General features: G+C 37.7%; 1 protein-coding gene across 2 annotated transcripts in view; it reads left to right on the forward strand.

Annotated features, from left to right (window-relative positions):
• The window catches only part of MAP3K20 (mitogen-activated protein kinase kinase kinase 20), a 1351048-nt gene that overhangs the window by 575277 nt on the left and 759915 nt on the right, over positions 1 to 15856 (forward strand). For both annotated transcript variants that reach the window (XM_044075552.1, XM_044075553.1), the window contains exons 4-6: positions 2096 to 2161; positions 7267 to 7295; positions 7377 to 7514. In XM_044075552.1, coding sequence (XP_043931487.1) covers positions 2096 to 2161; positions 7267 to 7295; positions 7377 to 7514 — 233 coding nt within the window. The remainder of the gene's footprint in view (positions 1 to 2095; positions 2162 to 7266; positions 7296 to 7376; positions 7515 to 15856) is intronic.

The following is a 15856-nucleotide window of genomic DNA, read 5'->3' on the forward strand; positions in this document are numbered from 1 at the left end:
AGACTACACGTATATAACTTTTGTGTACAAGGCATTGGGATCACAATTAACAGTATTCCAAACAAAGTGGCACTAGGTAGAGTATCATGTTCACAATTATTTGGGTAAAAGACAGCAAACATAATTCCTTAGGAAAATGACGCAAACAGTAAAGCACCCCATCTCTTACTGTGTGGCTATTGGCCTAGTTCAATGATTTTGTGTTATGATTGGTTGGTTGGGGTAATGAAGGGAGCATAGCAGTAACTATAGTTCTTCAACAACTTACTTGAGACTGCAGTCATGCATTGCTGAAAGTGGTTGTGTTTCCCCTTTACTTCTTATCATAACTCTTAAATAAGGAGTTTATGTGATTTGGTATGGTAACACTGGACATAAGGATATGTGGACATGGTTTTGAAAGGTCTGTTTACTGTTTTCTGTAGTATGTCATACCTTCCATCAAGCACTTTGTCACAAGTAATGCCACTTTTCATCTATGAGCCTTTGAAAGTATAGACCAGTAAGTTTATATAAAAGTGTGAGAGTGCATGTGCACGTGTGTGTATAGGTAGTATCTTACTTTTAATGATTCCCTTTAGTTCTATTTCCTGTTTTTTCTTGTCATGGCCTTGTTCCCTTAAATATATGGAACAACACCTAATAACTGATTGAAATAAATATCCTTGATTGTGCAAAAAAAAAAAAAAAAAAACAGCTCTGCTCAATTAGTTCCTCCATCACATTCTGATGTTATTGACCCCTTGCAGAACAAAACCGTGTTCAAACATTGCCATGTTCTGTCTGTCTTTCTGGTGTGCTTCTGAACCAGATTTTTTTTAATTCATTGCATCTCAGATTTAGGAGTTATCAATCAATTTGACTTCTGTGCCAGTGCATTCCTTCAATTTTATGTACTACATCATCATCTGTCTGCACTGATGTCTCGTGAGTACTGATCCAAATCAGGCTTCTGTGTTGTCCCCCTCTGTATCCTCTCCTAACCCCCCTGACTCTGTATTTGATCCCTTTATTGGTCTCCCTATTCTTGCTATCCCACCTTGTCTATTCTCCCTTCTCATGACATGTCTTTCTGTTTTTCACTTTCTGTATTTGTGCTCATAGGCGTAATACAGTCATTTTGCTGCCTTACTTTGGCTAACTCAGAATGAGCTATTGCTTTGCTTCTTTACTGTATTTTGGAGTTGTCACTTGTACTGATTTTTTTAAGAAAAGCAGCATTGTTTGAAGTTTTTAATTCGTGGGTACAGTTTTCTGCAGAGGAATAGCTTTTTGCATAGAACATAGCTGAGCTTTTTTATCAATAAAAAAATACAAACAAGCTGGTAAAATTCAGTAAACAAACACAACAAAGTCGAAGCTGGAACAAAAACGCTTTACTTTTTTATCAATAGTTTAACAACCTGGGATTTTAAAACATTGATGTTGTTCAAGCCTGTGTTTAACCTCTGGTATCCCATATGGTGCAGAACTACCACTGCATTGTAGGAGCCACAAAGGCATGCCAACATGGGAGTCCTTAATACATTTCTGAGCAGTCTTAATTAGTGCTACTATATGATAAATGCAATCTAGAACATAAACAAACAACGTAAATTATTACAATCTGTGACGTTACAAGAGAATTATAGAGAAGGCAGATTGTTGCATATTAATTTAGAAGTGGTAAATTCAGGTCAGGACTGCAGCCAGTTATCAAATAAAACAGACAGATGTAAACTTATAATACCTGTGCAGCCTGTCTAATGGCAGCTGACAAGGAGATAAATGAAAGGAATGTAGTTTTTGTCCAATGTCTTCAGAGGTATAAGCATTATTTACTTAGTAGCTATACAAATAAGGATAAAAGGAGTGTTAAAGTAAAAGTAAATGGTGCAATTTTGTAATGTGGTAACAAGCATTTGTAGTGCATACGGTTTCATTTATTTTGAGAGTCAAGGGATGGATTGTCATCTACTTTGTCAGCCATGCAGAGTTCCATTACAGATGCTCTTATTAAAGATTATTCTGCAGGGCAGCATCAGGGGAGATCTATTCAGTATGCTTTAAAAAAATGATAATTGCTGAAAGTCTTGTATTTGTTTGTTTTTAACAGGCATGCATTATCTACAAATGGAAGCTCCTGTAAAAGTAATCCACAGAGACCTCAAATCAAGAAATGGTAAAGTATATATTTTTTATACTCTTTGGTGTTACAAGTAACATACCTGAGTTGTATCTATATTGTAGCCTTATTTTAATTAGCTTAGAAGCATATAGTTCTATAGTCACTTGTAACTGAATATTTTTGACATAGTTAGCCATTTTTTGTACCCACTTCCCCACCCAGATACTGATCCAACTGACCATCAGTTGCTTTGGTGTTTCTCCAAATGCTCCTCCCTTAGGTGTCTCTGGTACTACACCTAGAGTTGGGACCACTGTGTCGTTTGGTTGGTTGAGAAGTAGAAGGAACATGGAGCAGAGCACTCTGGCAGCCAGCACATAAGACTCCTATATAGCCACTCCTTAGCTAACACTTGGAACAAATTACCTACATACATACTTTCCATTACCAACACTCACTTCTTCAAAAAAAAAGCTAAAATCCCACTTGCTAAACTCATGGTCTTGCATATGCCATGATACCACCTAACCATAAGACAGTGTTTAGTCTTTTTCAGGAATTTTGCTTCAAGAATTCCAGTTTTATTACAGAACAGCAAACCAGATTAAAATGACTGCACGTTCTTTATTTCTTCTTTTCAAGCTTTTTTAGTTTTACATTTCGTAACTGGATAAAGCAACCTGTTCCAGAGACCCTTTTCAGCTATAACCTGGGTGATGGACTGTAAAGCACTGCATATATAATGCATAGAGTTACAACCTAGACATAATATCAGGATACAGCGCACATACTAAAATTGTGCACACATTTTGTTACTGTCAACACTGGGGTGCAGCCTAGGCATACAAAGACAGAGAATACAGTAACACCATGCAAGTAATCTCATTTAGCACAAATTAATTAATATGTTTCTAATAAGAAAATAATTGTGTGATAGAGAACAGAAACGTTTTTATTGACTAAGAGGAGCAGAAGGAGTAGAGCAAGCAGGTAAAACTGGTTTAAACAGATAATTGGAAAGATTAGAACAATATTCAGATAAAATGAGTAATACAAGGTGTAGGGAAGAACGTTTAAAACTATGAGTGGGCAATTTAGAGTTGTAGGTAGGTGCACTTTTTATTAAGTCACTTCACATATTCTTATTCTAGATGGATGAAATTAATAAGAGTTAGCTGTAAGCATTTGCATTTTACCAAGTTAATGTGCGAAAGGAGCTTGCCTAAAGGATAGATATGCAGATACTGATTTGTTGGTTGTGGGAAGGGCATCCCAGTTAGAATGGGTAAGTCTGGAAAAGGCACGTTCATAAATGACAAGTACAACTGGGGAGGTAGAGTAAGGCATGTACTCCTGAAGTTTGTGACCTGCCAGGAGGGGATAAGAGCATGAACTGGACTGTAGTTTAATGGCAGGGGGTAGGGAAAGAAATTGTAATACAGCAGCTTTTACAGTACAGGACACAGAAGGAACAAAGACGTCTCAGAGGTTGGGTGGATGTGTGTGTTTTGTAAAAGAGTGCAGTTGTTTGTGAAGGTATCTACATGATAAGATAATTGATTTTGAGAAGGGATATTTATAGTAACATTATGGTAAGTGCATTGCCAAGTGCTACAAGGGAGATTAACACATACTTTTTAATGTACATAGATGAGATTATTGGTTAGCAGTTGAGTTCATTTTAGTGTTGTCTGAGTTGAATGAGTATTTCAGAGGTAGTGAGTGTACAGTGTGATGTAATTTTCAAGAAGGGAGTCAAGTTTTATGTCAAGATATTTATAATTGCCATCTTTTATAGGAAAATTACTTGAGGATTGAAGAAGACATGAAAAAGCTGAAGAGATTTTGGGTAGAGTGCCAAAGAGGGATGCGTTAGATTTAGTAGTGCTGACTGGAAGATCAGCATTGTAAAACAGTAGAAAAAATGTCTAAGTCATTTTGTAGAAGAGATTGGATTGTGTGTCTGCCCCTCATCCAATCTGAAGATAATTAGCATGTAGTATAAGGTTATGGTCTGGGAAAGAAGACGGGAAGTTATTTATCTAGCGTGAGAAAAGAACAACTCAAGAATTGACTCTTTTGGGTCATTGGCAGTTGGTTATCCAGGGTGGAAGATGTAGAGATTTCTCATACTGGTCTGTTGGAGAGCATTTGTTCAAATAGTCATTGGATCTGTTTTAGGGCTTTATCAGAAACTTCTTCTAGAGGTTTACATGCCAAAGAAGACATTGGGAAACTTCTATATAGCCACTCCTTAGCTAACACTTGGAACAAATTACCTACATACATACTTTCCATTACCAACACTCACTTCTTCAAAAAAAAAAAAGCTAAAATCCCACTTGCTAAACTCATGGTCTTGCATATGCCATGATACCACCTAACCCCCCTACTAATTTATCTGCCAACTGCCTCCATCTCCTTTATTGACTAAGTCATTACTGCTCTCCCACTCTCTTTATTGCTTGGGAGTCTAGTCTTTCACTGTAGAACATTTGATGCTTACTACTTTGTATATAGCTTTTTGTTTTACTCAGGTTTACACTGAAGAACATTGTTCTTATTATTTTTGTATATAGAATTTTTGTTGTACTCACCTATATTATATGTACTGTAGAAAATAGTCTCTCTCTAAATTTGTGTGTGTTCATACTCCTAATCTAACTTTATTGTGTTCTACTTTTTAACCAAATTGTATACTGTAATATTTCAGTAACTCTGGAGCTTTTTTTTCTTAGGCCTCCATTGAAAAAGGGCTTTTGCCCAGTTGGACTAAGCCAGTCAACAAATCTGAAAATAAATAACTTACCCTTTCCTCACATTTTTTATGCAATCCCACACATCCTGCAGTTTGCAGGCTTTTTTTGCTTTCTCAGTTGCCATTAAAGCCATGTCATTGTACTTTGATGCATTGCCTAAAACAAGATTTGTCTATATTTGTCATCCACATGGAGTAGTTTGCTGACTCTGTGTTTTTGGTATGTATTTCTCTACAGTTCTCAGTTTTTCTTGGACTTCCAGAAGTTGGTGCCATAGGAAAGCTAGTATCTGCTGTCATGTAGGACATTAATTTGTAGGATTAGAACATGTGTAGAAATCAGTTGTTGATGCCTTGTTGTAATTAAATATTTTCTTCCATATTATTTAGTGCAGTTTTCAATTTCCTGATTATTTTGATTGTGCTAGTGCCATCTTGTGCTCAGGTATATTTTTTGTAATAATCTTGATGTTGACTGTGTAGAGTCTGTAAATGACTGCAACTAGCTTTATAGAAGTTCTGATGAAGGAACTGACTTATTTAAATCAGATACAGGATAGTTCCAGTTTATATTCACAATTTCAGAACTACTGAGAATAGGTGACATTTCTGAAGGATGTGCTGTCCCTAGTATATTGTTGGATTGGAGCTGATATTGTGAGACTTTTATTTCTTATTTCTGTCTTTATAGTGGTTGAGAATAGGAAAATCTGAGTTAGGTTCGATATTACTCTTTGGTGTTTTGCATTGCCTGGTTATTGAAAGTGTGGTACAGTGTTAATATTGCTGCCTGGCAATGCTTAGTTCTCCAGGTTAGTTCTCATCTGGGTTGCCTTCTGTGCGGAGCTTGCACATCCTTGTCCATGTTAGTTCTGCTACTGGGTGCTTCAGTTTTTGTCCACATCCCAAAGTCATGCCATACTCAGTTGTCATTCCTACAAACTACTAATAGTTGTGTCGTACCCTGTGTGAATGAATCTAATATGTGTGTATCCTGCTGTGGATTTGTACTCCATGATCGGTTTCTCTGCCTTGTGCTCACTGAGTGCATTAGTAGGCTTCATCCTCTCTGCAGCATGCTGAATTGGTATATTCTGACAGCTGCTTAGTCGAATAGAGAGGGTTGTGTCTCAAACAAAGATGTCCAAGCAGTGCAGCACGTAGTACTTCTGGATGGTTGACATGTAGTGAGGGGAAGTGGATGATCTGGTGTGGGTGTAATGTAATATGTATACAGTGCCAGATGAAAAGATGCTTTTTGATACAAACCACATTGTATTATCTATTTTCGTAAATGGATAAAACTGCAGTAAAGGCTTGATATGCTGAAGGAAAACACTTGCTGTACAGCCAGAAACATACAGTGGTCTGTGGAAGGAACAGTGCATAGAGGTACCCCACATGTTCATCTCATTTAACTTCACAATGTGGAGGAGAAAAATACTGTCTGTACAATGGGTGGCTAATGTCTTGAACAGATTCCCCCTTACAACCACACTATACATGTACTGTTGTAGAGTATGATGTAAATAGTTTTGTATCCATATCCTGACTCACACTAACATTGTGGTAGCAGGATTTTCACTGAACATGATGTAAGATGCCATTGTGTTTAATGATTGTCTTGGCATGATATGAATTCAGGCATTGTTTATGTTCCACCCATGAGGTCTTAATAACTCATTATTTGCATATTATGAAGTGAGGAATTATGGAGTTAGAATCTCTTGTGTTAGGGCGAGCCTAGAATCTCTGCATTGAGTATAAATTATTTCAACATCAGATGATTGTAGTTACTCTTTAACGTAAGGTGCACTGAGCATTAAATATTCCATGAAGGTTCTCAAAACCCAAATCTCAAATTTTTTACACAAACATTGTTTACAGTGTTAAGTAGTGGCAACAGGATGTTGCCATGTGATTACAACAGAGAGATACTTCCTATTACAAAATATTCAAAGAAAATAAAGTAGAATTCTACAAAGCAAGATACAGCCAAACTCTGTCTGTTTACACAGTGTCTCTTGCTTTAGGTTATATACACTCAAATGAGCATTTAGCAGAATGTGCTGCCTGCCTCTCTGCTGGATATTTACAACATTTTTTTAAGTTCTCCATTGTTTACTACCGTCTTAATGGTAGCTGTCAGCTCTAAGTGCTACTTGGCTGCTATAGAGAGGGTCATGACTGCCTGATGTATACCCTTAGATTCATGTATGGAGTGATTGGTTTTTTTTTTTTTTTTTTTTTACATTTCATGTGTTATGCAAAAGAAACATGCCACAAAACCATCTTTCTTTGTAAATAAATGAGTTAGTTTTTCTTTCAGTCAATATACAGTGAAATATGAACAAAGAAATGTTTTTAAGTGATTTATTAATACTTTGATTCTTTGTTACAGTTGTCATAGCTCCAGACAGAGTATTAAAGGTAGGACTTTTTAAATTATTTTTAAACAACATATTTTTTACATACTCTACATATGAAGCTTAATTTATTTTATATTTCTAGATCTGTGACTTTGGTGCTTCAAGGTTCCATTCTCATACAACACACATGTCCTTGGTAGGAACATTTCCTTGGATGGCGCCAGAAGTTATACAGAGTTTACCTGTATCTGAAACCTGTGACACATACTCTTATGGTGTTGTAAGTACTGTTATTTGTGTATTATTGTTTGTTCATGAATAAGTGATGATTTAGATGCCATCCCTCTATGATAAGATGGAGAGCCATATTCCGCAATGTTTTACGTTCAAGGCAAGGCACTGTCCAAGAATTTTCCTTTAAGTATTATGGCAGCAATTCCTAGAGAAGGCCTCCATATTGCCATATGACAAGTATGCAGCTGAAGCAGTATGCAGGTCTTTGTGCAAACCCATTATCAGTTCCCATTCTTAAAAGAATCACCATAAATTCTGCTGTCCCCCTTGGGCAACTGCGTACCAGCAGGGCATGCCTAGAATGTCAGACCTGTGTACAAGCATGCATGCCTAAAATGTCGTCAGAATAGTAACTATGACAGTAAAATATCTCGAAACTCATAGCAGTCTCTATTTAGGAACACCTAGGATTTGAATGGTACACAGTTATGCGGGGTTGGGGTACTTCTGTGTATGTAAGATGTATTTTGGTGGCAACAGGTATCTCCCCATGTCAGAATTTCTTTGTAGCTTCTTTGTTTTTAGTAGCTGCTGCTATTGTTTTTTGTTATCGCTTTTTTCTTAATATGCATAGGTACATTCTATAATTCCAAATTACCTATGAACCTAAATGTCTAAAGCATCTCCTTAACATTTCATCATCAGTTGACTTTTTAGCCAGTCTTTTTATTCCCCACATCTGGACACCATATGGGTAATGTGCAGCATACTTCCATCTCTTTTTCTGTAAATTATGCCATTTATGTTCCCTGTGTTTTATTGTGACTCAGCAGCTTACCTTTGATATCATCAGTCCGTTCTTTGACCACTTCTGTCCCTTATGACCTGGCTTCCACATCACATCCTGTATACAGTGAACTGCTCTGATCTCACTTGTGATTTCTGTAGGTTCATAGGTAGGTATTAGGCTATCTGCCCAAGGGCCTACGTAAGACTAGCCAACAAGGTTCCCTAGCTTACGCCACCCAAGAAAGTTATTTTCCTGTGCCACTGTCGAGCAGAGACTCAGAAGTGATCCCGGGGTGTATTTCCTATTTTCCATCCACTCATCAAGATTTTTCTTGAAGAGTGCTAATGAACTTTGCTTGACATAGATGGGTAGCCTGTTGCAGAGTATGGGAAGTCTCTGGGACAGGAATATATCCCTCCAGCATGTCCTGTTTATTGTGGTGACAAGGTTTAGGTCCCTAGAGTGTGTAGCTCGCAGGGATTGGGATTTCTTTAGGTGTAGCATGTCCAACAGCTCTGGGTTTGACATAGCTTTATATGTTAGGCAGAGATCACCTCAGAGTAGGCGATATGCTACGGAGTAAAGCTGGAGTTTTTTGAGGCGGTCAGTGTAGGGCATTTGTTTGAGGCCAGTAATCCTCTTTGTGAGGTACTTCTATGGCCTTTCCAGCTGCTGCAGATGTCTTGTGAGATACTTTCCAAAAGGGGCGTTATACTCTATAATGGGTCTAATGAGTGTCGAGTAGAGGGGAGCAATGACCTCTTTTTTCCTGGATGAGAACCCTTTTATGATGAGGTGTGCCACGTAGAAGGACTTCCTGACTACTGTGGCGATGTGACTATCAAAGGAGAGACTACTGTCCACCTGGGTCCCAAGGTCTCTTATCACACATTCAGTGTTAAGTTGATTGCTGCCTATGTGGTAGTTCATGGGTACAGAGTTTTTACCAAAGGGGATGACACTGCACTTTTTGGCATTGAGCTTGAGGCCATGGCTCTGACACCAGGCATCTGTCTCAGCGAGGCCCTTCTGTAGGATGTCCACATCATTTGGGGACTTGACTATGGCTCCTAGTTTGCAATCATCTGTGAACTTCATTAGCCAGAGGCCTTCTGTGTTAGCCTGTACTTCAGAGAAGTAGAAAGTAGATACCAAACAGGAGAGGTCCCAGGATGGAACCCTGTGGTGCTCCACTTGTCACTGCTTTGAGGTCAGATTTGGAGTCTGCAACTTTTACAGTGTGGGTTCTGTCAGTGAGCCAGTTGGCAACCCATCTTGTGACGTAGGGATTTATACCTAGTTTAGTGAGTTTAGCTATAATTCCAGAATGGGGGATGATGTCGAAAGCCTTGGCAAGGTCAAAATAGGCTGTGTGAACCACCTTACCCTCATCTACGGCTTTGGTGACTGCCTCAAAGAAGTCGATCAGGTTCAGGAGGCATGATCTGCCTTTCGCAAACCCGAACTGGGTGGGATCCAGAGTTTGGAGGTTACCAATGTCTTTGTTTATGAGTTCCATGATGATATGTTCCATGGCCTTGCAGACCAGGCTCGTCAGGTTAATGGGTCGATAGTTCCCGGGATCAGTGGTGGCTCCCCCTTTATGGAGTGGGATAACTGTTGCTGTGTGCCATTCAGTGGGCACAAAGCCTGATGCGAGGCTATTATTGAACATGGTGCTTAAGTGGGGAGCCAGTTCATTCTGAAGTTCGTGTAAAACGCAGCCTGGGATGTTGTCCGGTCCCATGGATGCTGTGTTTTTGGCTTTAGAGAGTGCAGCTTTTACCTGTGTAGTTGTGATTACAGGGACTCTGAATTCTTCCTGTATAGATATGGGCCCTTTAGGGGGTGGGGGTGGGGTAAAGTTAGCACTGAACCTATCTGCCAAGATGTTGGCAATATCAGTTGGTTCTGTAATTTTCGTGCCGTTGTGCTGTAACTCAGAGCAGATCTGGGTGTTGCCATAGAGATTCTTGACATAGCTATAGAATGCTTTGTAGTTGTCCTTAGAATTAGTGGCGATTTTGTTTTCGTAGCTAGCTTTGGAAGATCTTATAAGGGATCTCAGCTTCTTATTGAGGTGGACCAGGGAGCTCCTCCACTCATGGGATTTTACTCTCTTTTGCAACAGTTTCTTCCTTCTGTTGTACAGTTTGTTTATGGCAGGGGACCACCAGATTGGCTTCCTTTTTTGGAGGATAGCGCCTTGGTTCTGTTTGGGATAGCACGATTCATGCACTCATTAGTAGTTTTCATTAGAGAGGACTCTTCATCCCTCATGTCAACATCAAGATAAAGGACCATACTTAAATAATGGAATTGCATTATCTTACACGTTATGGAATTACTTTGTTTTGCAGTGGCAGGACTAAAAGCATTGAGGCAGTAACGATGTGCAGCATACAAGCTGCCACATATGATTACCAACGTTACCTCCTTGGTTTTGTTTTGTTTCATTAGTTCATTTACAGTACATTTGGCTTTGGCAATAACAGGCCTGCTGTATCATTATGGATCCACTGTGTACCTATATCCGTGCAACCTTAGCAGAAGCAGCATTCTTAGTAGCATGCAGATGTTAACAGTCTTCCCACAGGCTAATCATTATGCATGAGCCAGGTACTGTCTTGCATTAGAAGCAGTGATGCTATCTTGGTCAGAGCTGTAGCTGTAGTACAATGGCTGTTTTGAATCTTACCTAGAGCATTTAGATCACTAAAGGTTAATGTGTGTAATTTTTCTGTAAACTGAATGAGAGGAAATTTGCAAGGCATTTAAGCTCTAAAGGCATATGTGATACAAGCGTAAAGAAATGTATGTTACCTAAGCTAGGTGAGATAAGTGGATGAGATATAAATATATAATAAAAATGAAGTAATTTAAGGGGATGCCATTTTGTATGTTCTTACAGTTTCAGTAAGTGCATAGTAGCTCTCCAAGTTTGCTATCTTTCCTGTAGCTCTAAAATTGTTCTTGGTAGCTATCTTAATATTCCAGTATACTTCTACTGCCTGTTTCATGGTAGCTTGAGGTTCCTTGTTACTGCAAATTTGTCATGTGAAGTTGACTGCAGAATTATTTGAGCTAAATTTGCAATCATCTCATTAGGTAATCTGATAGCAGGCAAGTCCACATTTGCATGTGGTTCAAGTCTGTCCCACTTTAGTTTCAGAAGTTCATATGTTCATAAGCAGGAACAGAGGTTTTAGAAAGATTTGTGGGCAACTACTTAACCGTGTAAATATTTCTCATCTGTGACCACAGTAGTTCATAATCTGTCCCCACATCCTTCTTTCTACAGTCTGCCTTTTATCTCATGTCTGAATGAAATGAGATCCTGATAGATTTCTGTTATTTATTTCTAATCAGTGATGGTATCAAGCATTGTCATACTGTTTGTTTTTGTATTATTATCATCACTATTATTATTATTATTATTATTATTTGTTTTTTCTGTATTTCTTGATGGAGCTTTGAGCTGCAGTCCCTGCCTGTTTTTATTTGCTCCTTGCATCTGTAGGGTTGATGGCAAGGTGCCCGATTCTTCAAGGCCATTGGTCTGTAAGACAGCCTTTTTGCCCTGATTACCATCATAAGTTACTTCACCACTGATGTTGCTGTTCTTGGAATAGCATGCAGCAGATGGATTTTCTAAGCTGTTTCCTATGCCTGTAATATTATCAATTGCAGTTTGTAATTCATTGTTATTGATGTACAGGATAACTGCTGACTAGTTTTCCCTGTTGCCATGGAACTAACTTCTACATCAAAATGATACGGATGTTGAATATTTGTATTTTGCAACCACTTTGGTCTCATTTCTGTAGACAATGCTGACATCAGTCAGTATGCCAGTCAAATGACAAGCATTTCAAACTTTTGTTATGAAATTTGCTTTTCAGTGGAGTCTCGTTTGGCATCGATCAACTCTTGTCTTTCCTTGTAAGAAATATGTTACTTTGTAGCCTTATTTCACTATTTTCTCTGTTTTGTGTATAGTAAGTGTAAGCTCCCATGGAACTGGTGGGTCCAGATTACTCTGCATTAAACTCCTTTCATTACAGACGTCAGTTACTTGGCTACAACACTATTACATATTTTGTTGCATGTAACTTTGTCCACACAGTCTAGTGAATCCTTTAACGAGCTCCAGGTGGTTTCTAATTTACTGTAGCATTTCATATCATTAAAATTGTCATTGTGATCCATTTCACGTCTGATGCCCAGGCCAAAACTGCTCTGAGACATATATAGGTTAATTATTTATCCAGTTTTACACTCTTGAAGTTCATTTGTTTGGAAGTGCTCTTTTTGATACTAGAAATGAAAACACACACACATACACACACACACACACACACACACACACACATATACATATATATATATATATATATATATATATATATATATATATATATATATATATATATATGTATGTATTCATGCATGTATACATATATGGTTATATATACATATATATGTATAAAATGGTTTACTGTCTCAATCTTGAAAAATCATAATCATGATATACTATAGAAAGATCAAAACTCTGAAGACCACAGTATCTAAAAATCCCGAATACCAAATCCCCCTAGCATTGTGAATCCAGGAACGAGTGCCAACATGGATACTGCAGGAGTTTGAACTCAGGAATGAATGCTAACATGGATCTTGCAGGTGGACATGCCCAGGAGTTTGATGTTGTGGTTTTCAGCTTTTTGGTCTCTCGATGTCATGGTTTCAGGATTATGATTTTGAAGACAGTGGGCTTCATGACTGTGATAGTAAACAGTATTAAAAATGCAGTATATATAGTTGTACATATATGGGTGTGTGTATCTGTATATGAGTGTATCAACACTAAAAAACTATGATAAAAAAGCAGACTGTGACTGAAAAAAAAAGTAGTAGTAGTAGAACTGGCAATCTCAAGGACCACTAACTCAAAACACTGGCCCAGGTGCACTTCATTTATCTTTTTCTTCCATAACTGATTTTGACTTTATCAGAATAAACATATATAATATATTGGTCTCCTTTAAATACTGAAAACATCAGATGACAACCTATGTCATGCAATATCAGACACATTATTAAAACATTTCAAACAAATCTGCGACATAAAAACACCACAAAAATCAGCAGATGTTTGTAAAGCAAATACTTTGATATTATAATTTAGCAGCTCTTATTTTAAAATGCTCAACACAAACTGAGGAACTTTTACTGAGGGTAATTTCAGCATCTTTCTTCTTGATAGAATAACAGTGTTTATACATTTTCTGAGGAAGCTGTTGTTCAGTTTTTCCCTCATTAAAATGCCTCAAATAAGATCAACATCTGCTGATTGGAACAGCAGTTGATTCACTATTTGTGTACCAGTTTCAGTGATTTACTGTCCATCACATCATCATAATGGGCTTTAATATGGGTCCTGCAGGGGAAAACAAGTCTTGTTCTCCCTTCCACTTGGTTGATGAATTAGGACTGAACTTTGATAGAGTCTGAACAAGCATACATCAACCATATGATCTAATCTATCTTATATGACTCTACATCGAAAACTCTTGAATGGTAAGTGATCGAACACAACTGGTTGATCACCTGCCAGTCGAAAAACAAAAGAAAAAGTTTCAACATGTTTCCCCACACTCCTGTTAATTATATATATATCGGCTCCAAGATTTCAGTACAGTGGGAAAAGGATAAATTCCCTAATCCCCACTGTACCGCACTCTTGCACTGAAGAAAGGCTACACGGAATCAGCTGATTTTCAATCAGCTGTACCAGCTTTTTTACAGTGCGACAAGTTTTCTTCTCAATTGGTTGAATGTAACCCATATATATGTCCACATTTTATTTAGCCACTTTTATAACTGTTGTCCTGAAATCTGCAAGTCTAGAGTGGCTCAAATCATTATTTGTACCTTCATGGAAAGAGAGAGTACAAGGGATTTTTTAGATCTACAATAACATTTTCAGGTAGACATGTCTACAGAGCCACTTTGTACTAATGTTGAAATTGTCACCCTTGAGTGATGGGCTGCTTACTCTTTCCAGAATACTGGACTGGATTAAGAGTAAAACAGATGGGTGTTTACCCTCGGATTCCCTGTCCACACAACTCCTCCATGCTTGGCTCTGTCACTGATAAAACACTCTGTACAGCAGAACAAGTAATGAGATTCTACTCTTAATGCAGACATGGCAAGAATAAAACGCCATCACAACCAGCAGTTGCAAGGGAGAACCCCACTTAATTCGGATGGAAAGGTAAATTAGGTTAGTGGATGTGTCAGTGCAGTTTGCAAGCCAGCTAGCTCTTGCATTAGTGATAATGTGTGCGTTATTGATAACATACCCTCTGGTTCGTCAGTTATACGGACTGTTGTAGGTAATATACAGTGTTTTTGTTGATCATTTGTAGTTCCTTCATAGTTCAGGCACATCGTTTTTGAAAAGTAAATGTTCACTGTAATCTACTGCCATTTCTTAGGCAAGGTACACCATCAAGTTGCATCTGTTATTCAGTTGTAAGGAAGCTGTACTCGGTGGCCAAGACACATATCCAGCATTTGCATACCAGCTGGAAATCATGGTACTTAATTGATGAAATTTTACAATATTAGAAATTACTTCTTATAATGGTAGGGGACAATCTTGTTCCTTAAGTTCTAAAATGTTCGTCTGTCACTTTGGATATTTAATAACTGAAACAGCGTTGTTTTTCCTTTCAGCAGTTATAACCTTGTATTTAACTTAAAAATACTTGCTTCAGTTTGCTTTAAAAAGAGATCACATTGTCTTTCCTGGCCTTGTCCAAGAGGACTTTTTTAACGTTTTTTTTGTGTTTGCGTGTTAAGTAAATCTCATGAAATTTAATTTAGTTTAGAGAATGCCCATTCTCAGCTGTTAACAAGGACACCCTTAAACTTGAATGCTTCTACCAAAATGTAGTAGATTCAGCTTCAATTAACTCTTACTTTGTTGAGCAAGAATAGAGTACCCAAACTAAGGACAGTTATACTCATAAGGAATGGATCAACATTTTCCAGACTGGAGCACACTACTTCTTTTTCATGCTAGTAAAATTATTAAGTCATGGCAGCATCCACCAGTACAACTATGTCAGTAGATGCTGGAGCTGTGGGTCTGCTCATGCAATACCTGTTTAATAGATTCCATTAAATGTGGGTATGTTTTGAGCATTAGAGATGGTCCTTCCAGAGAGAAAGGGCATTCTATATTAATATGGCATGTACAATTTATATTTGGATAACCTCTGTGTTTGCCACATTTCTGGTATCTTTCAAATCTGAAATCATATATGGATGATTGGATTAGTCATTTGTGTACATTTGCCATGGTTAGTTAATAATACAAATATGAGAGAACTGATTGAATATTTGTGTATTAATATTTGTGTATTTTCTTTCATTGTTTATTTAAACTACCTTAGTGTTCCTTTCTCGCATAATTCTTCACTTGACTCTTAAATTTATTGTAGTATGTTGTTGTGGTATTTCCAGGTAATTTTAGTGTAAATAGATGTTATTTTGGTTATTAAACTAATACTAGTGTGCGGCTGTAGTGT

The sequence above is a fragment of the Protopterus annectens genome, chromosome 6.part1 (assembly GCF_019279795.1).
Source record: "Protopterus annectens isolate FY-2018-M chromosome 6.part1, PAN1.0, whole genome shotgun sequence".
Lineage (NCBI taxonomy): Eukaryota > Metazoa > Chordata > Ceratodontiformes > Protopteridae > Protopterus > Protopterus annectens.